The sequence below is a fragment of the Saccoglossus kowalevskii genome, chromosome 2, assembly GCF_978046115.1.
Source record: "Saccoglossus kowalevskii chromosome 2, keSacKowa6.1, whole genome shotgun sequence".
NCBI classification, from domain to species: domain Eukaryota; kingdom Metazoa; phylum Hemichordata; class Enteropneusta; family Harrimaniidae; genus Saccoglossus; species Saccoglossus kowalevskii.
Window position 1 is genome coordinate 22,934,135 of NC_140642.1, and position 27,708 is coordinate 22,961,842.

The following is a 27,708-nucleotide window of genomic DNA, read 5'->3' on the forward strand; positions in this document are numbered from 1 at the left end:
GTAAACCAGACTCCGCGGACAGTGCATGATGCATCAACTGAACTAACGAAGCAGTTTGTGGCTGGTACAATCTTTCTTTGTAGGCAAAATTGAAAATGTGTTTTGAAATATTATCGGTAATGTATCTAAAAAAAATTTCATGAAAAATACTGGCTGAACTTCAGATGGGAACAATTCTAACCAATTATGGTATATGAAAAAAATATACAATACTGTGTATGTACATGTCTTTGTAGAATGAATTGGATAAAAGTTCCCAAAAAGTATAAGCAAAATTGGGGGGGGGGGGGCAATATTTGCCAAGTAATTATTTTGGTGTGAAGTATGATTAATGGTCACCACAGGGGAAATCAAGGAAATTATATGGTAAAAGCTGATGGATTAATTGATCTGTGATTCAGAAATTTTCTGCAGGTTACTAAGCATGCTACTACATATAACAACCTCTACATCAGGGATTATTAGATATAGGTGAATACGGTAGTGCATATCCTGAACCAACGTTTGAGGGATTCCCTGGTAACAATTTCTTTTATTACGACTAATGCTGTGCTCCACATGATTGCTTCTCTGTTTTCTAGCTACAACTAAACTACATGTACAAACATGCTACTGACATTGGATTGTTGGTGGCATGTCTGTTCACAGGTAGATAAGTCAGATAAGAGAAACTAAGACACGATCCTCTAGCCTACAGTTCAGAACATCCTGTGCAATGTTTTCATTCCCTGCACTTCTATGCTTGACACATAATAGTTTGCTCTGTTTTTATAAACCTAATGAAGATTATGGCCTTATAGTTGTATTGTGAGCAAAGCTTAGCTGAAAACCCTTTAAGTTTTGAGTAACTTGGCCAAAAATCAAATCTGAAAGTTGCGGTGTTCTTCAGTTGTACTGACCAAACCTGACACATTGTGCTGCTTATCTACTTGATTGTGTTTTGACTCTAGGTGGTGCTGTTTGTTGAAATACATTTTCAGCTTCCAAGATTCAATACATCTCCACAAATACATTAAGATGTTCTCATTTTTTGTACACTGTAAGTTTATTCTATTATGAAGTATTTGCAATAACAAAAAATGGGGGTCATCGACCTTTGTTTTGGTAAAATCATAAGTTCATATTATGCAGTTAATACACAGGCTCTATGGAGAACAAATAAAACATTACCTTTTAACAATCAAAACCATTTTTTGTAAACTCAGGATAATGAGCTGGTAGAGAAAGCTATTTTCTACAAATAATAATAATGGGTCACCAGCAGCCTTTTTAAAATGATATTTAGGTTTTACTTTTACGATAGTTCGCTATATACACACACATACATGTGCAATATGTGTTCTCATGGAAAACCAATTCGCAATAACGACCATACTCAAGTGCTTTTCAAATGTAGTTTATACTATTTCCTGAAAAATTGAAATTTTATGTCTTTTAGTTTTACAGATTCATTATACTAGAAAAGAGCGAAAATCTCCCAACATGAAATATTTCTGATATAATATGCAGTTTCTTCATATTTGGTTACATTCACGCTCGTCTGAGCTTGTGCTCAAACTGGTAGAGAATGCGATTGCAAGAGAAGATGAAACATCCATAATTCTAACATACATATAAAATCCTGAATGACAATGTCAGTTGTATTCTCTGACTATAGAGGGCGCTTTAAACAATTTATGGTTTCCAATCTAGCAATAAATTACGCTGATAATAAAGCTTGAATTTTCAGTTTTGAAAAGACAGTTAAATGCCTGAGATATGGATATAGACGAGCATGAAACTACATTTAATTAAATCAAAGACAAGTCATCAAATAACTTTGGTTCAATCACGTTTTTGATCAATTTGGATGTTAATTTGATGTTAATTTAACTCAGAAATACACTGGCAGAGAAGTATGTGCAACTCAATAACATTTAACTACCACTGCCATTACAGGCTGATAATGCTAACATTATCTGGTGAATACATCAAATAAAACTAAACAGGTTATATCAGTCAACATATCAAACCTTTATTATTAAACAGTGTCGCATAATACATAAAAAATATTACAAAAAAACATGAACTAGAATTAGAGTGAAAAGTTCAGTCTACAACTCAATTTTAATTTTTGTGAACTAGATGTATTTACAAAAATGTTGACTGCACTTAATAATTCATAATAGACTTTTACAGGAGTATGTAAGCAATAAAAATGAATCACCAATATTCATCATAATAGTAAAATGCATAAATGAAATATGTTGTATTTACACACTTTCAGTTTTCTCTCAAAATACAGAGATATTGTAGTTATTAACGAGAGTGGAATGCTTGTACAAATAGAAAATAGAGTCAAGTTCATATTTCTTTTTTTTAAGGGGGGGGCATTTAAACATCTTCTTCATCCTCATCTTCATCAACATCTTCCATCTCTTCTGCATTCTCTTGCGCTTCCTGTTGTGCGGCTCTCAATGCTGCCTCCTCTTCCACAGTTGGATCTTCTGCTTCAGTGATTTCTGGGCCACTTGGGAATTCTTCCATTGCTGGTGGTAGTTGTGGTGGACTGTAGTTATCTTGTAGGTATTTGTGTCCCCAACCAATGTACACATTTTCAAATTTCCTAAAGATGAATAAATTAAAAATGATATCAATAAAACAATGATGGAAACAGCTGCCTGTGCTTGAAAAGATACAGCAAAGAACATTGAAGCACGGAACAAAGTTGAACATGCTGAATTATCAGATAATTAACAGCCACTTCTCCACTGCCTGATAATCATATAGTACTAAAACATTGTTAAGTAACTTACTTTTCAGTGCCAAACGCATGTGCACCAGGCCACAGATTTGAGTGAAGGACTGAAATGGCATACTGAGGAACAAGGTTGGAAGAGAGCTTAGCTGACCATGGTGGCAAGTTGTCAATTTCTGTAATAAAATAAAAACATACTTGAAAATATGTGTGTAGTATGCATTAGGTGACATATATGTGTATTTATATTGGAATGAAAGATCTTCAATATCTCCTATAAACTTACCAGCATCTTCAGACAGAGGGGTCAGAAGTGGTGGTCCTGTTTCTGGTTCTGGCTCATCTGGCTCTTCCCTCTCCTCATCTTCTTCCTCATCCTCAAACTCATCCTCTTGCTGCTGCACTGGGTTGTACCATGAACAGCGACCCTGAATTTAAATTTACATGATAAACAATTAGGCAAGAAAGTCAATGAACCTACTGTAATGCAAAAGTCATGATGTAGCAACTGTGGCTGGTTCAACTAACAATGTTTTAATTTCAATTTATAAAACAAAATGTAACGTTACCTGTGGTAGGATATGTTGTACATGGTGCACCCAATTTGACAGAGAGGGATCAACTAATTCCCGAACTGGAATTCCTTCAAAGTCTGGATTCTCTACGAATGAGTCACGGCCTACAAAGACAGAGAATAGAGTGTTATTCACATCCAGGTAAATTACACAACATTCAAAGATAATGTATGCAGAAGACTGAACTGAATGCATAGATAGCTGTAATAAAAACATACCTTCAGAATCTTCTTCTTCTTCCTCTTCCTCATCAAACTGGTAGAATCCAAGGGGGCTAATGTGTGTGCCAGCTGAAATACGAGCAATCTGTGCACGTAAGTAGTTGGCTTCATTACCGGGGAATGGAGGATAACTAATAACTGGAGAATCCAATCTACCAGTAAAGAATTTCTTGATTTGTCTGGCTACAGAGATCTGTTGAGGTGTAACAGGGGGCAGCTTCGTCCACATCTTTCCAGCTAAAAATGGGGAAATGAATGAAGAACATCAGATCACACACATTGACTCAAAGCATTAAAATGACAAAGTAATACATTGTATGTAGTCGTGAATAGAAATGTAGCAATGAATTACAAGACTCACGTTCAATTGTCACAAAGTACGTCTTCTTGTTAGCGCCTGTACGATTCTCTTCTCGTGGGATAACTGGTGGTGGTTTCCAGTCTGGTTTGGGGGTATCATCCTCCTCTGCTTCTTCTGTACAACATAAAAAAAAAAAGAGTTAATTATTAACATTTGACGCACTGAGATACTAGGTGGCCTTAGATAATATATGTTCTAGTCTCTCATCTACTACAGGTACAAAGTGATTACAAACCTCCTTCCTCGCCTGCTTCATCATCTTCTTTTTCTGTCTGCTCTTCTGCTTCTGCTTCCTAAATGACAAATAAAATTGTTTAACTTTACTTTCTGCACCTGATGAGCTTCAGTTAAATTAGCTTATCCATTCATCCAATTTAACCACTTTGTTTTTACCAAACTCTGGAAACACACTTCCAACACATAAAAACGGTACTCAATACAAATAGTCAAGTCAGATAAACAAGTTACACATGTCTAAACAAGCAAACAAGCCACTCACCTCTTCTTCATCTTCCTCCTCTTCTTCACCTTCCCTATACTCAACTTCTGCAATGATGTAATTTTTTTCTGTTCCAATTATTTTACCCCAGAACCTACAACTTTGTAGTGGGTGGTTGTCAACTAGATTTTTCAGTGCCAAGTAGATTCGCACCATCTCTTCTCTGCTAACACCAACCTGTGATGACGAAAGACAACAATTGAAATTAAAACAAATTCAAGCTGGATTTACAATATTTAATTGAAAAATAAATTCAGATATTGTATGCTAAAATAAACTCGAAAATACTCACATCAGCTTGTTCAAAGTTGTACATAAGTTCTGGCAGGTTTGGTAATGGGCTCTCATTATCTTCCTCTACTTCAATATCAGCTCCTTCATCAGTATTTTTCTGAAATTATAATTAACAAATACAATTTGACATGCACTCAAACTGAAGGTAATGTGCTGCATATAGAGAAAAGAGTGAGCACAGAATCAGAACCAAGAAGAAAACATCCAAACATGAGAATGCGGGTTAGACTAAAGGATGCTGATTTGATGCAGCAGAACAGGTGTCAATTGGTCGGATCATAGGTTAGGGAGCACGCATGACTTCTTGACAGAAATACCTTCTGAAATGCGAAAGCAGCTGATATATTAAACTTGTCTTTGACTTTGCGTTGACTGTCACTGTTATCCTATTTAGTGAGTGAAAATAATTCTGATATCTATGTTAGGAGTACTCCAAGACACAAAATTTGAGATAAACATGCATGAACATGCTAATATGTGGGAAGCTGAATTGCAAAGACTCCAATAATAGCCATGCATATGTAAAAAAGGAAGGAAATAAATAAGACAATTTCCTGTTTCAACATTCATGAAAAATTAAATAAAAAAATACATTATTATACACAACGAAAATGACTGACAACACACTGTACTAATCAAGCATCAGTAAAAGTATTCAGCAAAAAAATGAACAAAATCTATAAACAACATCAATTATTTAAAACTTAAATTGAAAATACAGATCATTCCGACCAATCAATTAATCATACAAACATTCATGGTCAACTAAATTTCTACAAGCAAACTACTATCTATAAAAGCAGTGATATCTATTGATACTATTTTAGGGTTTCATGCATATTCACTCGGTTATAAATTCTTGATTTTGTAACTGCTTATGTGTAATACGACAAATTTCCTTCATCCCCCAAATGGTTGTTTGCATGTGAAAAAGCAGCATTTTAAAACCCAGTGAATAATTAATGCAATGAAAGTAACCAAGTAAAACATGTCTCATTTTGTATCATAGCCTAATAAATAACTCACCTCAAACAATGGTTTCTGCACTTCAGCAAGTTCAACTTCAGTGGAACGGTCTACTTTATCCTGGATTGTATCAACTTTTGATATAAATTTATCTCTTTTGCAATCTTTGCTTATATCTTCAAAAATGTCTGAAACAAATCAGTGTTGATTATATAGAACACCTCGGAAACGTCACACAATATAATACTTGGTAATACTCAAACTGAAATTTGCGTGAAGAACTTACCAACTGCATTTGCAGGTCTTCCATCTAAAATGTTTGAAATAACTTTGCTAAGGTGATCATATCTAGAAAAAAATAACATGGCAACCATTTTTTTAAATTTCGTGTTTAGATAAACAATTCCAGTTACAACTTACATGTTAATATAAATACAATTAGTTTGACCTGAATTTGAGCAGCCTGAGTGAAATCACAGTCCTTTAGTCACTGTGGTGATATAAAACCCAATAAAACAGTAAGTTAGCTATATGTTGTACTGATTCGTTATATTTACCAAGTGAAGTATGTTTGTTAAATATAGTTTGAATGGAGAAATGTTTTAGCGTTTATACTTACAAATTAATATTTGTTTTGGTGCTTGCTGTCAGGAGAAACGCTTTTGCATTCGTAAATTCTGCCTCTTTAGGGTTTAGGTTTAGATTCACATTTTGAGCAGAACTCACAGATCCGCGGGGTGTAGCTACAGCAACAGGAGTTCCCACAGGACTAGCAATTTTAGGGGTTTCTGGCTTTGCCTCTTCGACTGGAGGTTGCTGTTCGGGCTCGTCTGTCGTCGACATATTGTTTGCGGTCTTCTGGATAAACGTTAAAATTTAAAGTCGGTAGAAAACGTTCTTTATCGTGTTGGTTTGTCCCAGACGTTGTCAAAAGTGTTATTGGCACGCCAAAGATCGCAAATTTCAGCCCAGGAGTGTAGAAAACAGTGGCTGGATACAATAACCGACTCTTCAGCAGCCCGTTTGCTTGTGGTTCATCAGTGTTGCTATGCGATCTGAGCTCGGTAAATAAACCTGCGTTGTGCATAACGTCAGCACTGTCTAAAACGTCATCAATGTGTGCGCTCCTCTAAATATCAACTATAGATGGCGCTATTTTTGTCAACGAAAGTGCTCACACTTGCTGTGTTCTTCTTTTGTCGGCGTTTACCTGGAGATTATATGGTAGATAACTGTGGTTCACTATTCCTAGACTGGTATATACTTCTGGGGGCGTATAAATAGGTGTTCGGATAGATCGCTCGTACTCTTGATGTCGCTGGCGTCGCGTAACATGGGCTAAGGACGAACGATTATTTTGGTAAACGCGATTTTTTTTCTCAATTTGTTGAACTGGTTCAGTGACCGCCTGTATCGTATATCCGAAATAACGGTGAAGTACACATTATGTACGTGTGCGTATGCTAGCGAATAATCCAACATTCAATCTCGTGCAACATGCTGTCCAGAAAAAAAGAACCGAAGGCCAATATCACCGAGGGTATGGCAGGACGATACACTAAAAAAGAAACTTCACCGTGGTTGAAAGGTGAGTAAAAAATAGTCCCATTACTAACGTATGTGATATATGACACTGTGACCATCACATTTCACTTATTTTAAAAATTAGTAAGAATTAAGCCTAAAAATTGCATTTTATTCTGCAGCATTAGTATGTTCTAAAATACAAATGCAACAATATTGGTTTATCTTGATACTCACCAACCTTTTATCAAACTCCACCCCTTCACCTCATAGTTGTCTGAGAATGTGGTAGTATAATATTAACTAATGTACAGAATAATTCTTATCTGTGTACCCCGTATAACTGTTTAAAATGTCATTAAAAAAAGGTCAGATTTCTATCAACAGGTATACTAGACATTTAGATTGAAAATTTATTTAGATAGCACATGAACCCAAATAATAATAATAATAACTCTTATGTGATAATTCATAAAATATAAATATTATTAGTTTAAAAGGGTTTCTGAGTATATACTGGTAGACAGCGAACTTTTTAATTATTAATATGTGATTCTCTATTTGATAGTAAATATGTGAATAGTTTACTATCTTTTATTTTGGATAGAATCTTAATTTTAGAGTAATATTATTCATGCTGACAGTATATTTATCATCTATGTTTTTATCTATATTTTTTTGTATCAAATTCTATCTTTTACTGGATTTTTTTAGTTTTGAGTGTCTATTTTTTTCCATTTCAATCTGTTATCTGTCTAACTTATATAAAGGGCGGTAGTCTTCGTACCACGCATGCGCGAGATATATGGGTCTTATATAAACAAAGATGGCGATCTAGACAGTTGCGCAGATCAACAAGTACGAACTAATACGTTTCCAAGCTTTAATGAGGTAATTTTAGGTGATTGTAGGGTATCAAAGGAGTCACCGGCTGTAATCAGTGCAAGTTGCGCCCAGGTCAAATCTCATACTTGCAAATTCCATTTGAAGAGCGCATTAGATTGTGGGAAAATCAATGTTTATCAACACAAATGTCACACATGTGCAGCGCGACGACCACCACGACTTAACCTTTATGTGGTAAAACCAATGTACATTAGGCTGAAAAGATTTGTATATACATGATAAACATGTACATGTATTGTACTTGTCTGCATGAAGAATGCAACAGGCCCGAGACTGAGATTTGGCCCTTTATTGTACACCTATCTCTGTGTGTGACCCAAGCAGAACTGTTACAGTGATGTACAGGTATAGTCAAATATGAAGTGCACATAGTTACGATATTGTCCAACATAGAATTTACATACTGATCAGCCCTAATAAAAATATATATATATTTACCAACAAAAGGCTGTATTGAACTGTTGGAAATTGGGCCATTCTGTTGAAGTGACAAACATTGCTTTTTAATTTTCACATTTGAAAAAGTGACTTTTTTGTGGATTCATGCAAACACTTTATGAGTATAGCACCACAAATGCAACAGCATGATTAAAATGTAAATCTGATAAAATACATAAGTATAAATTAATTAAAACAGGTGAATGAAACTGTTATTTTTGTGTCATCATCATTTCTATATTTGCACTATATTTCCCCCCAAAATATCCTACTTTTATGTAGAGAGAAGGAAGGGTGTATAATAATTATATGAAATATGTTACAGTTTTTGGCAAACTTTGAGAAGACATAAGAAGTGTACAACATAGTATATAACACTGTTCTGTTTGTGAAAGGATTGGATAGGCACAACGTAGCAGTGTGCATAGAAGAGAGGGAGTTAGGGTTGGATAGGCACAAGGAAGCAGTATGCAAATTAGGTTGGAAGCAAGGGTTGAATAAATACAGAATAACAGTGTGAAAAGTAAGAAGGTAGGAGGGTTGGATAGGCACAGAGCAGCAGTATGCAAATTGTTTTTGAATTACATATGCTCGTGGTATAACTCAAGACATAATGTAGCTAAAAGGTACTTTGCTTATCTTCTTTTCAATAAATTAGACTTCCGGGGTACTCTCTATTGAGGAAAAATGCTGGTTCTTATGTCTCATTGAATTATTGGTTGACCAGTAGTTGCCAATTTCATTCTAGTGGTCCAGTTTAAATTGTTGATAGTAATTACATTATACTACTAGATAAGTTTAAAAGATGAAATTTTCATCAAAAAACTTGAATAAATATTTATCAAAACTGCACTTGATACTTTCTTTTTTATTAAAAGTTTAATATTTATGGAAGAAATAAATTTGAATTGTTCATTTCATGCAGTCCAGTACACGTTTCTTTAATTAATTGATAATTAAATTATAATTAAATTCTTTAATTAATTAATTGTATAATTGCATCATCTATTTCAGATTACATGTCACCAGTGATTCGTCATGGTCGAACATTCCAGCGTCGATCTTGTTCTAGTTCAAACGATTCATCAACTCCAGGAACACCAGCTTTTTCAAGTAGAGCAAATTCAGATATGTCAATGCCAGATATTTTGACATCATCACAGTCTTCAGTTAACCGAGGCGCTATGTCAGAGTGTGGTAAGATTAATTGTATCATTGCTTAACATATGTAAGGTTACGTCTAATAGAAAAATTTACATTTGTAGTTAGGATATAAAGTAGTAAATTTGATTTTGAATAATACTCAAAAGATTAATTTTTTGATTAAAAAAAGTGTTTTTGTAATAACTTTGTTTTTTATATGTATTCAGATAAATTAAAAAGAGCAATTTATAATTTCATTTTATTTCGATTGAAATATTAGTTTGAGTACGATATGTTAATATTTTACTTTAGATTACTGCCAGAGTTATCATACTTGTGAAAATGCTGTCTTCATATGGAATCATATTCACATTTAGTATTTCTCTGTAATTTTAATTTTTCCTCAGTTTAATAATTTTCGTTGTGTTTTTTTTGCAGGATACTCCAAGGGAGCAGACAGCAGAAGTGTCAGTACATACAGTCTTTTTCCACAAAATCCTGTTTCAGGTACCTCTATTATGATATTATTATAATTATAAATGTTGTCATTTGTTTGTTCATATCACACAGACAGTAAATGGCTAAATATTACATTTTTGTTTTTGTATAGTTTTTTGTTTTCATAAATAGATGCAAGTTATTTTTGTTTGTCTGACACTACAATTTTGTTGCTAGTCAAGCACAGTTGTTTGCATCGTTCACTTTTCAGAGTGTTCATATTTTTGTAGACATATTGCTGTGCACGTGTTGTGTGTATGCTTTTGTTTTTTGCTACCCATAGATGCATCCAGTAGTCATTATGATGATAAATACTTGCAACAACAACAACAACAACAGCCACCATCACAGTATGAGTCAGGACTAGACCTTACTGCTGCTACCTCAGTAGAATCATTAGGTTAGCTTATCTACTTCTACTCTCATTACCATCATTATTGTTCTTGTTACATCACATGCACTGTATTATCAGAACTTCTCTGTCGTCTTTTATGAAATATTCTCGTAATGTTGGGAATGGGCTATAATTTTTACTTGTGTGTGTGTAGCACACAATGTATCTATCTATGTTTAAATGTATATGTGTGTCTGTTCTACTGGTATCTCAAGAACCAATCATCAGTCGAAAGTAAATTGAGGGGGCTAAACGTTTTGGGGATAGTACAACTTGAACTATGCATAATTTTGCAATGTCTTAATTAATCTTTCTCAACTATTTGGCACAAAAAAATCATCTACGCCAGAAAATACTTTTCGTTTCTTTTTTACTAAAGATGCCAAATTATAATCTTTATTTGCCTAATTTAAATTTTTTAATTAACTTTTCCACTATATTTTTAATATCATGCCATGCCTTCAATCTTCGCCTTCAATACATTCAACATGGTAAACTTTCCATGATTGAAATTAATTGAAATGTTTAAATAAATAGCAAATGGAATATATATATGTAGGATCAGTATGCAAAATGAAAATTAATGATTAATATATATTAAAATTGGGAAAACAGGTCTAAAAATATCTAATTTTTTAGTCATTTTAGTCAAGTTATATCAAATGGTATTATACATGTAGCCTTACATGCATACACTATAAACAACCCCTTTGCTTTTATGATAGACAAATTTTCGTAAGCCGATGAAAATCCTGCAATTTTTTAGCAGTGACAAATTCTCTGTGGTCATAGAACACTTTTGAAAAATTCTGTCTTCTCAAATGCCATAAAATCATCAAATTCTCATCTGCACAAATTGAGAATTTTACGATAACCTGTAAATGCAAATACCCTGAGTTCGGTAATTTTGCAATACCGGTACATTGTACTCCAGGACAATATAAGCATCACCAGCCTAATTTTCAAGAAAATAATGTAAATTTCGTGGATAGTGGCCATTTTGTCAGTATTATAACACTTTTACCATAGATTTTCATGGCAAAGATATTACTATGTCATCTCAAATTTTAGTCTGATGACATAGGTTGATCATATATAAAATCATATATTGTGATTTATTTCATAAACCTTGGTTTTAACAAGTTTTGAAAAATGTAATTTTTCTTTAACATTGTGTTTTATCAACATTTTTGAAAAATATTAGTTTCTCAAAATATTTCATTGAAACACACAAAGGAATGCTATTTCATTGTGCCATGGGACAATAGCTCAATTATTTTTCATAATAAACCAATGAACATTGTCTTTTTATGGCTAACTTTCTCAAAATTTATGCATAGGTTTCTACCCTAACAAAACACCCAGTCACTTCAGTTACACATTACTAGTAGTAAGATCAATACAGAGTAACTGTACCCAGTAGGTAATGGATACTTGGTACAATGGAAATGTAAACACATGCACCACTTAGCACCAGAGGATTAAATTAAACAGCAGAGAGATTAAGTGATATTACTGTTATCATATTATTGTAGAAAGGTTAACCTTTTAATGAGAAGATTATTGTGTTGTACAAATGATGAGACATTTCAACTTTATGTGGTACCTCCTAACATTGAAATGAAATTCAGTCAACCATGTTTTTTTTTAAATGTTTACAAATTATTAAAATTCTATACACTGATGCTAGTTATCTACAACCAGGGCATTGCTGACTGAGAATTAAGTGGCAAAGATAGCGGAAATTAACACTTTTTTTATCAGGATTTTCATAACAACATTGTTGATTAAATACTTATTTATTAATTAAATTGGTAATTATAATTAGTAAGTAACGGTAAAACTTCAGTAAGATTTCAGTGAAAAAATCATAAATAGGGAAATGAGAATGGGCATAAGCCTGAAAGGTACTTTCTAAGTATATTGTTATCTTTTAACAATAATATATTAAATTTCAAATATTATACTTTTTGTCGTTTAATAACATTTATTTTGTTGTTAAAATAATTGAGAAATTCACACTGATAGTAGATTTGTATCTAAGTAAATTACTAAGAAGTGTGCATAAAGGCTCATTGTGAAGGTAATTAAAATAAATATTTTTTTAATTTGTACATACATAACTAATTATCAGTGAAATTTATGGGACTCATGGTGCCATGACCCTGGTGGTTTCTCACTAATATATAAAATGTTACCTATCCAGACATTTATGAGTCAAGTTCATAATAGTTTGACAATTCTACCACTAGGCAATGTATCACAGCCAGAAGATCTACCGTTACCACCAGGATGGACAGCAGCTAGAACATTGAATAGAAAATTTTACATAGAGTAAGTAGGTAACACATGCAATTATCAGTTTCACGTTCAGACATGGTTTGAATACAGAGGACTATTACTGCGTACTTGTTAGTTACTTGTTAGAAGGCTGTCCAAAAATTGGAACTTTTTTTACATTTGTGTGTGCGTCTGTGTGTCCATATGTATGCAGCTTTATCACACATACTTGGACCGGATTGAGTTGAAACTTCCCACATATTATATCAGACATATGCATGTGCATTGTTTCATGATCCAATTCAAGATGTCCAGATGTCATTTTAAGACCAAAATATCTCAAAATGGCATTCCATGCAAGGGGTACCTTGTTTTGTTCTGTTTGGCTCAAAGACAACATTTTTTAAACCATCAATTAATTAACTACAATGATGCAATAATGATATTGCATCTTTAAAAATACACATGTTTCTATCAGTACAGTGTATAGCAACAACGAACAAAATGAAATGAAAACAATTTTAACAATAAAATAAAAATAGCAATGTTAGTCACAGTTGTGACGTTTAGCATGAAACATCACTAACTAATATTGTATGGTAAACATAACGATATTCACAACATATCTAGTTAATTTTGTATAAAAAAAAATTGTACAACTTGTGGCATCATGGGTTGTATTATTCATTTAGGTAATATTATGATGTAAGGTAATGAGCTCATAAAGTAGATTGGATGATATAATGTTATGAATTATGTTTTGATTTACAGTCACAATACTAAGACTACCCACTGGAATCATCCATTGGAAAGGGAAGGTCTGCCACCAGGCTGGGAAAAAGTGGAATCTCCTGAACATGGTGTATATTATGTCAAGTGAGTTGATACTTTATTAACCATATGAATATAAAATTTGATGTAAGTAACATTGCAACAAACTATTTCGACCTTCATCTAACCAATTAAAAATATTGTCTAGGAGGATCATCCACCAATCACATGTTTGTAAAGTATCCTGTATTCAGTTGTCTTGTCAGATGAGCTAGTATGAATTGTATAATCATTTAGTTTGATTAGTTTAAGACAAAACAGATCATACTGAAATTGAACTTGGATTACAGTGAGCACAAAATGTTTACATACATTTGCACCTGGTATGCAATTACTGAGCCCCAGGCTTCAGATGAGTTCAAGTTGAGCTAGTGAGAGCCATAGTTCTAGGGATTGTGCAACGTTTTTGTTGCACTGATTGGATACATTCTAGCAAGAGTATTGGTCAATGTTAGCTAGTCTTGTTATGTTACTTCTGATAAAACATTCAAATTCACTGTATATGTATGCATTCAGATGTTGCAAAACCACTCTGTAACTGCCTGCCATGTGCAGAGTTGGGCGTGTTCAACTATTTTAGCCTGCTGTAAAAGTAGGTTTGCCTTAGTTATTATGTTTGAAACCTATGAACTCCTTAGTAGATATCTAATTAGACCTAATCATTTCAGATATCTTATGGTCTAATGATCACTAATGATTATTTTGGCTTCTTGTTTCCATAGCAACTAGCATTACTTGTATATCATGCCATAATGAAAGGCTCTATAGAAGAATCCATGGTCTAATTATCAGTTGAGAACTTGGTAGGTGGGGGGCTCCTAGTTTCTATAGCAACAAGCAATTTTTTTAATCATTATCATGTCTATAATTAATAGTATTTGTTAATTTATCTTTTTAGTCATATAGCTAAAAAAGCACAGTACAGACATCCCAATGCACCATCAGTGGCAAGATATAATCCTACATTAAACATAAACCTACCACTGCCATTACCGCCACCACCATTACCAATGTATCAGCAACCTTCGAACAGTGGGGAACATCATCAAAGATCAGAAGTAATGGTGCCACCCAATCCACATCTATATACCGGTAAGGATCCATACCATTGTGACCTAATACTGCTTGGTTGTAACTTGCCTTTGCAGTTAACATACTCGTTTTTCCAATTTTAATGCTTGATTGAATTTATTTCCTCAGAAATCCCACACTGGTTGAAGGTATATGCTAAAGCTCCCTTTGAACATGACCATAAACTGAAGTGGGAATTGTTCAAACTGCCCGAGTTGGATTTCTTTCAAAGTATGCTAACAAGACTTTACAAAGAGGAAGCGGAATCAGTTGTTAATGACTATGAAAATTACAGACTTGCTTTAATTAATGAGAATAGACTGAGACAAAAACAACTGCAGGAAAAAGCTCTTGATGCGGAAGACAACATAGAAATCAAGGTTTAAACTAATATTCTGTTTAGCTATAGCAGGTTGCACTTGTTTCCGTTATGCCTGTGCTTGCATGCACAGTGGCTAGTTAGCAAGGACTGGTCGTTCGCACCCAAAAATAAAATAACAATGTTGTTTACAGCTACTGTTAAATATCCATGTGTCTGTCATTGTTAACTCAATGCCTGCTGATGCCATTTTTTACCATTCATTTTGGATATCCTTGGAGATTTCCAGCAGGTGGTGTGTTGAAACATATTATGGGCAATAATGTCAATAATGCTGATCATAAGCTAATTCTGATTATTGAGAGATATTATTTATTAGATAGTAAACAAAGGACGTCACAAAGTTGACAAACCTATACATTTGTTACCTGTACTACTTTTGGTGAAACAGCGCATTGAAATGACATTTGCTTCACTATTGAATTGGTAGGATATTGAGAGTGTGATTGAGTTGAAAATATTATTCAGTTGGGTAGATGGATTTATCCAACACTTCACTGATGTTCATGTGTATAATAGGCTTATTTTATTGTTTTTTTAATGTGAGTAATGGATCAGTGTATGCAACTTCATGATTGACTGGCATTTGTTTCATGAGACTTGTTGGCCAAGGCCAAGTACAGATATTCAAATTTTAATACCGTACATATGAAGTAACGTAGCTCAAAACAGATGTTACCACCGTATCCAATATTATAGATAAACTGTAAACATATCACCAATGAATCTTCAAGAGTGATAGGTAAATTTTGGCTATTTTGTAGAAATTCTAAACCCAGATATCTTGCAAATGCTGTGTCACTGTTGCATTTGTCATATCACACGGATTTCATCATGTAACATAGATTCCGTCATGTCAACTGATTCAAATAGATAGGACAACTTTAAAACATTTATGGGTGTATTTTGTGACATGTGTTCATTCACTACATATCAAATTTTACCGAATGTCAACAGAGAGACCTCATTAATATAGGCTTCATACTGTTATCATAAAATATATTTATAATTCATAGAGTATACTTTATCTTGCTAAAATGTTATTTGAGTAAGAATTATATTTTGAAGTTTGTTTGCCTTTGCTTATTTCTGGATCAGAGACTGTGTTTTTTGTTTTGTTTTTTATTGTTTTTTTGTGAGCCTACTTCACTCGCCAATAAAATTTATGCTTAGGTCATTTTGTTTAATAAAGGGGAACAGGGTTAATATTCTTTTACTTTCAATTTGTATTCTGTGTATTCAGTATATTTTCAACTTTCCCTGAGTAGTCTGTGGTAGTCCAACTTCACTTGGGTTCCCATTAATTCTTTGCCAGTTGCCATTATTTGGCTATGACAAATTATATAACTTTCACCATGACGAAGACTATTTATAACCATGAATTATTCTGACGAAATGATCACTGTTTAAAAACAAGTCATCATCCATAGAAAAGTAAATTAAAAGTGTACAGTACTGTGTGGGGTAACAAATAAACCAGTTGGTTATGCATTAGGAAAATTGAGCCAAAAAATATTATGCTTTGGACAGTTTTGTTGGAAGAAACTGTGTTCAATTATTTAGTTTATTCTGTTAGCCGTTTCAGTGCTATTTAAGTGTCGTTTAAGTGTTCTTAAATTTTATTGTGGTTCGGCTTTTTCTATCCGGAATATCTGTATAAAACTTTTTTATAGGACAATTTCAACCCTTCTCATAATTTTATCTGGCCCAACACTACTGAGTTTGTAGAATATGAGTCAGAACAATATTTTGCTTTACATGTGTGTATAAATTACAGTTTTCTATTGATAATCTTTTTAGTAGCCTTAGTAGTTGTGATCATAGCACTTCCTTAATTCCAGTGTCATGCCATGATCAATCATTCCTTTTACTATATGTACATGAAATGTTCACATTTCAATAGTCATCAGATTCAATGAAACGTTTACAACACATGTGAAAATAATTTTCACAAAAAGACAGTTGTCACTGCATGAGCAAGATTTTTGTTTATAAAAAATGATTCTTTCACAATCCAATGCACTCACACAATGGCAATCACAAACGAGTTTCAATCTTGAGGCGATTCACAATAAATATTGTTAATACATTTCAATCATTTCAGAAATTGACTAGTTAAACCTTTTTTAATGTCTCCCTTTTTTTTATACTTGTTGATGTGCTCAAAACTCAATGCTGCCATCTTTGTTCGTATGGATCCCATTTTTACATGCATACATAGTGCAAAAACAGGCACCCTGTAAAAAGTGACATTGTGGTATTTTTAGTGTAATCGCATCAGTCACTAGTCATTGCCATGTTTTTATATTCAGTGTATGTGTATAGATTGTAATTAGGTCTACAATAATAAACAGAAGTTATGAATGAAGTAAGGGTTTTTACACCAGCACCAGATGCAATGACTTATTGCATAATAATATATAATAATTACCACAGGCTATTTTTTAAATTTTATGATATTTATATTGCAATCCTAATACTTGTTGGACCACCTGATTTTTGCTATTTTTGGCTATTTTAGCTATTTGAATATTTTTTGCGAGTAATTGAATCCACCCTGATGTTACGATTGGACGATTCTTATTGATGAGAAATGAAACTAGTTACTTTCTCTGTAACTTCATTTTCACACCTTTTCTCTCTAAATAAACCTCCATAGACTTCTACATTGGTGTTACCACTGATTCTAATCTACTTCTAATAATTCATCCATTCAAAAGAAAGTTTCAATTTTTCTTTTCTAACAATTCAGTTCTCTCCAAAAAATGGTATATATTATGTAGGTGATTTTACTTCCTGAAAGATTTGCCTTCCTATTGGCTGTTTGTTGTTTGAACCAATTACTAATCAGCAACCAGTGTATGAACTGTACTGTAAAACGTTCAATATTTGTTCATTTGAGAAAATGCGAGTTCACTACATTTTTTGATTTTCTTGGATTTGTCTCATGCCAAATTAACAGTACTACTGTAAAAAACATCACAGTTGTTGTATCACGTTGTGTTCGATATGGATCCCATAACACATGTAAAATACATTGTTTATTTACATAAAATTTCAACACACACTGAATGACAACTTAGGTGATTCAATGTAGAATTAGAACTTGCATGTAGTTCTGAACACTAGAACCAATGTTTTTTTTCACGATATTAGTTTGTGTCCATTTGTTTCTTCTTTTAAAGTGCAATATTGAATTAATTATTGTATGCATTGCTTGCCAGTTGAATTTTTAAAGCCTTCCCTGTCTGGAATGCAGCCTCTTATGCTTATATTAGAAGTAATTTTGTTTATGAAATATTTATTTTCTTTATGCATTTCTTGATTCTCTGTTATGCATTTTCTCTATCAATAATGATTAAATATAAAATAGTTAGAATATCCATATATAGATGAACTTTTTACATGTGTAAATATATAGTAAAATGTACATTGTATCTTTGCCTAGAATCTATACATGTTCTGAGATCTCTAACATATGCCTAGCATTGATGCCCAGTATACTCATTAGCTATTCAGATTTTATAATAATGGAAAAAACTTTGAACAGTCTTCATTGGTCATCGATGCAGGCAATTAAACTCCAGATGATCGACAGTTCAATTGACTGACCAGGTTTAGGCAGTGGTGCTAGGCATAATGTCTAGGTCTCAGACCTTCAGAACACTCGGATTCTAGACCAATTGTATTTTGACAAGAGCTTTTTTTATTGCATGATTAAAATTTTTCAATTTTTTCTGCTGAACAACTATCAGATCTTCTCAACTATCAGACAAAATAAATTTCAAATTGTTGTTATATGAAAATAAAGTGCATGCTGCAAAATATGACTGTCTGAATTATAGTAACTGAGAAAACTTCCACAGAGAACCAAAATGAATGGGGAAAAAAGTGTGTCAGCTGACAATGTGTTCAGAGTTTAGACCAGGTTTGAGTATGCTATGAATCAGTGTGATTAGGAAGATTGACACGAGGTAATTTTATAATCATTTATTTACCAACACCGTATATGGTAAGTATACGTTTGTTGGCCTGAGGGGCATGCCCTTTAATATGCATACAAACAAAAAATGTTGGTTTAATCATAATGTACAGTTGAAGATACTTTGCAATCCCACAATCCAAACTTTGAGGTTCCATAGTCACACATTTTGAGATTCTGTATTGCCAAATATTTAATAATCTCCATTTTTCAAAGACAACCTTGACTACAGAAATTCAAAACAATTAATGATCAGGAGCATAGCAAACACGCACATACGCCTGCCTTGGATACAAAGAACTAGTCTACTGGGAGAACAAAGAAATGCACAGACAGATTCTTAAATCTTTAATTCATAGGACTTAATAGTAAATATATATATTGCCTTTCACAATTTAGTAAATCGATAATTTGCACTATATGTAGGTTTGGTATTTGAATAACTTGGGGAATTTCATTGTGCCATCAAAGTTACTAACTCATCACATGAAATATACATCTCACAAACATTCTTTTAGACTTTAAACACATTATGCCCAGGTTTTTTTTTGTTTTTTTTCCCTGCGCCTCATGTAGAATACTGTAAAATACATTATTTTCAATGAAATAACTTTTTATGTGTGTTATATGGAATTTATTTTCACTGATTTTTGGCGAGTTAAATGTAAAAGATAGGAAAAAAGGTATATTCGCTGGATTTTATTTACACTGATTCATTCCTTCAGTGATAATTTATTCCAAGCGAAAATAAAGTATTCCACAGTAGAGCTATTTCAACAATCCACCTTGTCTATACCTACATTCTGGACTGTGACATCCTTTTTTGAAGGAACATGTGTTCAATGCAGCAGGGACACAAAAAACCCACTTTGTTATTTAGGCCAAAAACAAAATATATATATATATATATATACATACACACAATGGGAGAAGTACAAAAAAACAATAGATAACTAAGAAAGCTGCTGATATGTTGCTGGAATTAATATCACATCGATAGCACAGAATTATTGAAATAGGATGTGTGTCATATACATGGGAATGTTGATTAAATGGAATAAATAGAAAAAAATATATATTTCTCACATCAACAGGTTGTTGAGTTTTTTTTGGGGGGGGGCAAGAATGCTTTTGCAAAAAGTGTGTCAATAATCTGTTGCAGGACTTTAAAAGAGCTGTATTTAACACTTTTTTTTCCCAATTTTTTTAATCCATGTACAAATGAATTTGTTAGGTTTGATGCTATGTATATACAAACTGCTTCTTTTTTTTCAGCTATTTGCATGCTGTGATATACCATATTACATGTCATATTACCACAAAGTTAATTTTGGCCCAGTATTACTCAAATTAAAAATTATGAAAAAAAGGCAATAAACACAGTGTGTTCCAGAAAGAACAATGTTGACAAGGCCACAGGTAGTGCAATTTGTGTGTCACTCATTTCACACTTGTGAAAAACATACTGATTAAGTTTGGCCTTTCCAGGGACATAAAATATAATGTTCTGATTGCCACTAAAAGAACATTTGCTTTTGACAAATAAATGTGTCGTCACACCAATCTTCAATGTGAAGAGATTGAACAGTATCTTATGTAAAACTTTTTTGAAAGGGCCAAGTAGAAATTGGACATTTGATGAAGAGTAAACACAAAGGCTTCAAAAACTAGACTGCAATACAGAACATATACAATTTGAACATATTATTAAAAATAAAAGCATATGATAGCTTAATAATGCTGATATCTACAATACATAGCAGTAAGCAAAACATTGACTACATTTACACATAGTAAGGTATGACAAATTCTCAAATGAACTGTACATGATTTGTCAATTATGGCTGCAACACCAGTAATAGTTAAAAAATAAAGAGTGCTGTCTTTAATACTTTATAAAATATGGCTTGAAAAATGTCAGAATATTTCTGATAATTACTTTTAATTTAAATTTCTTGATTTACTGTATTCACAATTTTGTAAATTTAATTAAGCATTGAGCATGCTTTGACGCCATAGTGTGGTCTATTACAGTGAAAGGACATCGTCATGGCAACTCTATCTCTCTTTGATAATTTGCAATAAATAGCCATTTATTGAAATCATTTTCGAGGAATATGAATAGTTTTTGTTGTCGGGCTTAAGATTCTCACTTGCTGTACATGCCCACCTCGAACTGATGTTGGCGGTGAGCTAGTCGGTGATGAACGCGCCATTTGTTCAACTCCTATTCGTTCTATAAAATAATTCTGTATCAGAGTGAGTCTGCTTGATGTATCCAAGGTATCCAATGGTGGATCATGCTTTTTATGGCACCTTTCAGCTAAATTGTTTACAGCCATCAAAATCTGTCCTAAAGTTTGACTCTGTAAAGAAAGGGCAAACAGAAAAGTCAATATGGATAATTTATTGGGCTCATACTTGAAAATGAGTAGGATCATAGGATAATTTAACTGTAGTAATTAAAAATAATTAATTGTCATTTGTGTTAACAGGTAATGAGCATTTGAAAAATTTAAAAAAAATTCATTGGACACAAGGCGACCATACAAATTACAGCACATTAGGTCATAAGAATAAATATAACAACATCTCAGGCTGATTGTTTATAATTTTGTTATGTCTAGAATTAATGTTTTATGATATAACATTTTCACATCTGCTGGTGTACAACACTGAAACTTCAGATTTCTACTAAGAGTTTAAACAAATCTTTTTTTCTAAATTGTAAAACAATCAATAGATGATTAATTGTTTTTATTCAATTTAAATGATATTACAGCAAAATAATGCTATCAGTGCTCTATTAAAAATGCATCTCTAATGTAACTAATTGTAAGCTGCGTCATTAAAATATTATTTTGACTATAAAAACACCTTTTTCATTTACGTAATTCTACTACTAAGAGTGAATCTGTGCTAGTCTCAATACTCTTATTGGGGTGATTATTTTCTGTAAATTATTATTATAATAATGTTAAAGAGCAAACACAGTATTGTTTTACACCATGAAAATTGATAAATAAATATTTCATTTCAGACAGTAAAATGAAGTTATGGTCTTTATTAAAAATACTAGACAGGAGGGGGCAATGGCGACATACTGTGAACACTAAATTACTTCTAATCTGTGAAGATAGACTCATATGAACTCATTAGTGACTACAGCCATTCAAAATCAGAATATATTATATACAAAGCAAATCAAATTACCAGCCATACGCTAGGGATATTAGTTACTTAGTCTTCAATTCAGATTCTAATGATGAGTAGTAAACATAATCTATTGTGTTGTTGAAAGCATTATAAATGCGACACAAGAACATTTTCAATTTCAAATTAGTATTTATGAGTTGAGCACTGTTAATTAATTAATGAATAAGTGACAGTAAGCTAATTAAAAAAAATTGTGTTTTAATAATCAATTAAAAATTGTGTTTGAAGTAATTAGCCCGAAACTCACTTAAACTGATTAAAATGTTGAGGTCATATAGTGTTTTAAATAGGGATGGGAGGGTTTATTTTGAAAGGGGGGTTGGAAGGGCTATTTTGAAAAAAAGGATGGGAGGAGGTATTTTGAAAGCGAGATGGAAAGGGCTATTTTGAAAGAGTGGTTGGAAGGGACTATTTCGAGAGAGAAATGGGAGGGGGCTATGTTCTTTGTTTGTTACCGCCAAGGGGGTATAATTAATTCCATATTTTTATTATGAATTGATTTACCTGTATCCTATAACTGTGTTGGTTATTAGCAAGTAATTCTTCTAAATGTGAATTGGTCTCTTCTTTTTGCTCATTTATACTTTGCAGTTCAGCTAGCTTTGAGTTGATCACCTATAAATAAACAAAAGATAAAACAATTTACAGTCTCGGAATCAGGTAATAATCATCTTTGATGTAAAATCACACATCCCAGTTTTCATTATTTTTTTTTATTTGATATTAACATTTGAATTCAAAACCAAACCATATGTTTTTATTTATTGCATCCAACTTGTTCATTAAGGGCTAATGTGCAATCGCATGATCAAATTTTGTGTAAACAAGATGTATTTCACATGTCTTATGTGTATATAACACTGTTTTTAACCTTTTGAATGTTAATTGATATTTCACAAAATAAACATGCATATGTTGTTTCATAGTTTTTCAAAAATGTGCGCTTGCACAAGATTTACCAGACACAGTCTCAAATCACGTTTCTTGTAAGCATAATATTTTTTTCTATAAATGCAACTTCGTACGGTTAACCACGTACTGGAACAAAAAATAGTGTTGCATCAACATTTTGTCAGAAAAATGTGTAGTATTCAAAAGATAAAATTAACAAAACTAGAAAAACTATTTCTTCTATTAATTCTTCTCATTTATAAAAAGTGTTTCCTCTACAGACTGGAAATGGTTCCAGTTTGATGCACAATTTATTTATGCCCTTAATAATCCATGTGAATATTAATACCAATAGTACGTGAAAAAGAGTATGCTGGAGGTGACTAATTTGCATGTTACAGCATGCACTACCTTTAATAGACACAGAATAGCCAATTGAATGATAGAACTCACCAGTTTCTGTTGATTGTGATTATATTTCATATCTTCCAATCTTTCTTTTTCCTGTTCGTGTTGATCATACAACTCGTTGACCCGCTCTACTAAGCTCTGATTGGTCAAACTGAGTGTACGATGTCGGTCCATGAGACTGCGGATCATTGAATCGTTCAATTCAAGATAGTCTAGAAAATTGAAAAATGAAAATAAAGCTAAGTATTTAATGTCATGAACATTTTGATAATAAACAAAATATACAATAACACTGGATTTTAGTTACAACCAAACTTACAATCGAAGTCACCACATAATTATGTTAATGACACAAGTTATTAAACACGCCTGTCGCCATTAATTACAAACGTGAGCAGTTTATAGTGGCTTAACAATCTCAAGAATATATATTCTAAATTAGAGATACAAAGGTGGAAATAGAGGGTAGATAAAAAGGCATATTTATAATTATTCTAATGGACTGCTATTTGGCAGAATAATGAAATATTAGAAATAGATAACAAATTACAGTGTAAAGAACAATAGAAATTATGCTGAGTACGCACAACTAAAATTAGAAATAATACTAGATTTTGTCAAACATGCCTAGACAGAATTAATACCTCCATTAATACATGTACTGGTAATATCATATCATATAACACTTTATCTATAATTTAATGATTTATAATGCAATAAAAAAAATGTATTGATTGTAAATATGCAGTGAGGCAAATTTGAGATGATTTATTTAAAAGCTAATGAGACCAAAAAAAATGAGTTGTAAGAAGCAAACTGAGACTTACTTTCTGGTAAGACGTCTAACACTTTCACCAAATAATCTTCAAAAATCTTGTATCTTTCTAGTTTATCCAATAATTTTTGATGTCTGTCAATATAACAATTTTGAAATTAAAATTACATAGAAATAATGTCAAATATTAAGTTATATAATAAATTCACATAAATCGAAAAAAAAAAGAATTATTCAGAATAATAAATATTATTATAATAATTCAAAATTTGGTTCTGATAATTACATAAACATGAAATCTTACTTTTCTTTTAACTCTTCTAACTGATGACACAGTAAATCATATTCTATGTTTTTGGATTCTCTTAATTTTAATTCTGTTTGGTATTTCTGAATTGCACGTTTTCTTTTTGCTTCATTCTCATTGATGAACTTTTCAAACTTGGTAACCCTGTCTTTCATCTGCAAAATAAATTAACAGATAAACTGATAAAAAAAAATTCAACCTTCTGTCAAAAGATTTCTAATGCAACAGAAAGACTATTGACATTTATGTGTATGGCAGTACACTATTCAAATAATTTAAAATAACATTTCATTAAATATCAATTGAAAGCTAATAATATCTCCTCTACGTACTCTTTGTTGTTTCTTCTGTATATCAACCCCTCTTTCTTCACACATGTGCATACGCTTATGAAATTCTTCTTTCTTCTCCTGCAGCTCGAGATTGGCTTTATCCACTTCAACTTCTCGTTTAAGTAGCAACGTCTTTTGCATAGTATTCAGACCACTTTCAATCAGTTTCCCAGCCGTCTGTCATTGTCGTTAGAACCAAATAAAATGAAAATCTCTTGTTATTCAGGGTCTTTTTCAAAATCAATGAAAAGAATTGCCTCAATCAAGGAGTTCCGTGTCTAGATTTATTCAATATTGATCTTGCATTGTGTACATAACAATGTGTTGTTTATTATTTTCAACAATGTGTAAACAATTCCATATATGGATGAATAGTATAGACAACAATACAGCTTTTGCAGCAAATTGTATTTCATAGGATTATTTTTAAATAAGTAAATAAGTAAAAGCAATTCTACTTTTCTGTAAAGTATTCACCATTATACTTATTAAAATAATAATACCAACCTTTTTTATTATTATTGCACATAACAATGTGTGTCATTTCAATCTATAAAACTGTTCCATTTCAACCTTCAGAAATTGTCACAGTTTTAATAAATTGGTGATAAAATTAATGTAACAAAAATTCTTTTGCGAATTTCACTGCTTACAAAATATTTGTAGAAAATTGCAAAAACTAATTTTACAAATAAATCATTTCTCACCTCCTTGACGACTGGGTACTGACGAATATCCTCCTCTGCCTCCTCCTCATCTCTAAAATGATGAAATAAATATTAAAAAGTCAATATGTGATATGTATTAATATTATTTATTAAATAAATGTATAACTATGATTTGCAACGAAAAGAATATATTAATTATCATTTATTACGGGGAAATTTGTCCAAAATCGGGATTTGTGTTTATTTGAGTTGTTTACAACGCTTTCCTTGATCGGCGGCATTAACCACGCGGTTGAATGATCTAACAAAACAAGTCTGAAGAAATCACAACAGTAGGCATACGGTTGAAAGCGGCTATTTGTATTTAAGCACACGGAGATCCAGTAAAACATATACATACTCACACTAGAATTACACAAGTTTCAGTGTTTAATTAAATAAAGAACGACACTGGTTGAATTAGTTCGGAATCCCTTGACAACGTTGTCGGCCATGAATGAACGATCGTGAATACAACACTATAACAAACGGTCACCCGACCAGTACTGTACACATATACTACGCTCTATTCATATGCACCCGTACAACAAAAATACATGTTTCTTTTATATAACGCTCTCCGATAAGTTGTATTTGCTTCTTTAAAAAAAAAAAAAAAAGATGTTTTTTTATAAAGTCTCGAGATATTTTCGCCGCTGTGGTCTGCTACACTATCCACCCTCTCGCGTCTGCAACGTTACAGTATCTTCATTCTTGACATTATGGCTTCCCCTAATAAACGAGGACAAGAAACTTCCACTGATTGTACTTACTGTCGAGCTCCAAGCTGCGTGACAAACACGTTTCGCTTCTGCTCCTCCAGTTCTAGCTTATACGATCCTCTAGCCATTGTTGTCATGTTTCAGTCGATCAGAAAATGCAAAGATTCCGAAAAAGCAATGCCGTCCTATAGCCTCATAACAAATCCTTATACCCCCACTGCAATGCAACTGTGTTATACAGGCTATAGTTATTATTCAAATGAGATGTATAGTTTGGGCAAGGTGAGCGCCACCATGGTGACCGATATGGTCACGTGTCCGCTAATGGACAATTAAGTAAACATTAAAGATGCCTAGCGATGTTCATTTGTCAAGAAACCAACTATCCCAAGGGAATGTAATTTTCTCGGCGCTTTTAATGTAATGAAATAATAGAAAAGTAAAAGAAATTGTATCTCTGAATAAAATGTATTTACAATGCAATTAAGGGTGGGATGGACACTTTACTCGCAACTGAGCTGAGAGCTCAATTCAACTTGAATTTTAATACACTGTACATATATAGTCAGAACACATATATTTCAGTTGATGAAAATGTGGCAAATTTTTCGCATTGACTAGCGGTTTTTAAAGCATATCAAGCATTTAAAACAAGAGCATATAATCTAACAGCCAAACCCAAAATATATGTCAATTCACCGTATTGACTCGTATTGATGATACATAGTTTAGCCCATATTCTTGTGTGTATTTTTTTCATTTTCTGTGAGATTTGGGACATTTTGGATTTTGTCCGAACAGTATAACCATGGAACTATAAACCACATAGTTCCATGGTATAACCATGTATAACCCAATAACTTTTTTCAATCAAGTTTGGTATGTTTTTTTGCTCTGTCAATCACCAATATAGAGCTCAAATTGTCGCTGTCGACTATAAATAACATACTATACGAATCTATATAACCAGGACTGTCGCATAGAACCCTGCATTTCCCTTCACATGAAACCAAACAATATATATGTGAACAGAGGTACATTACTTGGGGTTTGCAACTCGCATAGTACTGTATGGTGACATCATGTCAAGATCCCATTCAAGTCTCTTCTCGTAGATAGCGAGACTGAGGCTACGACCTTCTGACATGACGCATATCAATGTTCAAGGTTTGTAATGAAAAAAATAAACTTTTCTTGTCACTATCATAGTGAAAAATGTAATACATCGAAAATGTACAGAAAATATAG

At 32.7% G+C, this 27,708-nt stretch overlaps 3 protein-coding genes across 4 annotated transcripts; 1 reads left to right on the forward strand and 2 right to left on the reverse strand.

Moving 5' to 3' along the window:
• Window positions 1–1,989: 1,989 nt before the first annotated feature.
• Window positions 1,990–6,717, reverse strand: LOC100376902 (radial spoke head protein 4 homolog A-like). Its single transcript, XM_002741067.4, has 12 exons — window positions 6,273–6,717; window positions 5,940–6,001; window positions 5,714–5,841; window positions 4,686–4,784; window positions 4,394–4,570; window positions 4,130–4,187; window positions 3,895–4,008; window positions 3,531–3,770; window positions 3,307–3,416; window positions 3,024–3,165; window positions 2,796–2,913; window positions 1,990–2,605 (listed from the first exon to the last, which is right to left on the reverse strand). The coding sequence occupies exons 1-12, from the start codon at window positions 6,494–6,496 to the stop codon at window positions 2,374–2,376; spliced, it is 1,704 nt and encodes a 567-aa protein (XP_002741113.1). The 5' UTR covers window positions 6,497–6,717; the 3' UTR covers window positions 1,990–2,373.
• Window positions 6,717–18,944, forward strand: LOC102807091 (protein salvador homolog 1-like). Of its 2 annotated transcripts, XM_085492981.1 has the most exons (8): window positions 6,717–7,241; window positions 9,536–9,718; window positions 10,103–10,171; window positions 10,446–10,562; window positions 12,809–12,890; window positions 13,608–13,712; window positions 14,566–14,759; window positions 14,868–18,944. In XM_085492981.1, the coding sequence occupies exons 1-8, from the start codon at window positions 7,151–7,153 to the stop codon at window positions 15,122–15,124; spliced, it is 1,098 nt and encodes a 365-aa protein (XP_085349107.1). In that variant the 5' UTR covers window positions 6,717–7,150; the 3' UTR covers window positions 15,125–18,944. The 2 variants fall into 2 exon arrangements, with proteins under 2 accessions (XP_085349107.1, XP_085349112.1); XM_085492986.1 differs by lacking the exon at window positions 10,446–10,562.
• Window positions 18,945–19,434: 490 nt separating this feature from the next.
• Window positions 19,435–26,713, reverse strand: LOC100377651 (coiled-coil domain-containing protein 42 homolog). The gene is made up of 8 exons (XM_006824415.3): window positions 26,512–26,713; window positions 25,739–25,790; window positions 25,032–25,208; window positions 24,697–24,854; window positions 24,445–24,527; window positions 23,660–23,829; window positions 22,820–22,930; window positions 19,435–21,465 (listed from the first exon to the last, which is right to left on the reverse strand). The coding sequence occupies exons 1-8, from the start codon at window positions 26,595–26,597 to the stop codon at window positions 21,202–21,204; spliced, it is 1,101 nt and encodes a 366-aa protein (XP_006824478.1). The 5' UTR covers window positions 26,598–26,713; the 3' UTR covers window positions 19,435–21,201.
• Window positions 26,714–27,708: the final 995 nt, after the last annotated feature.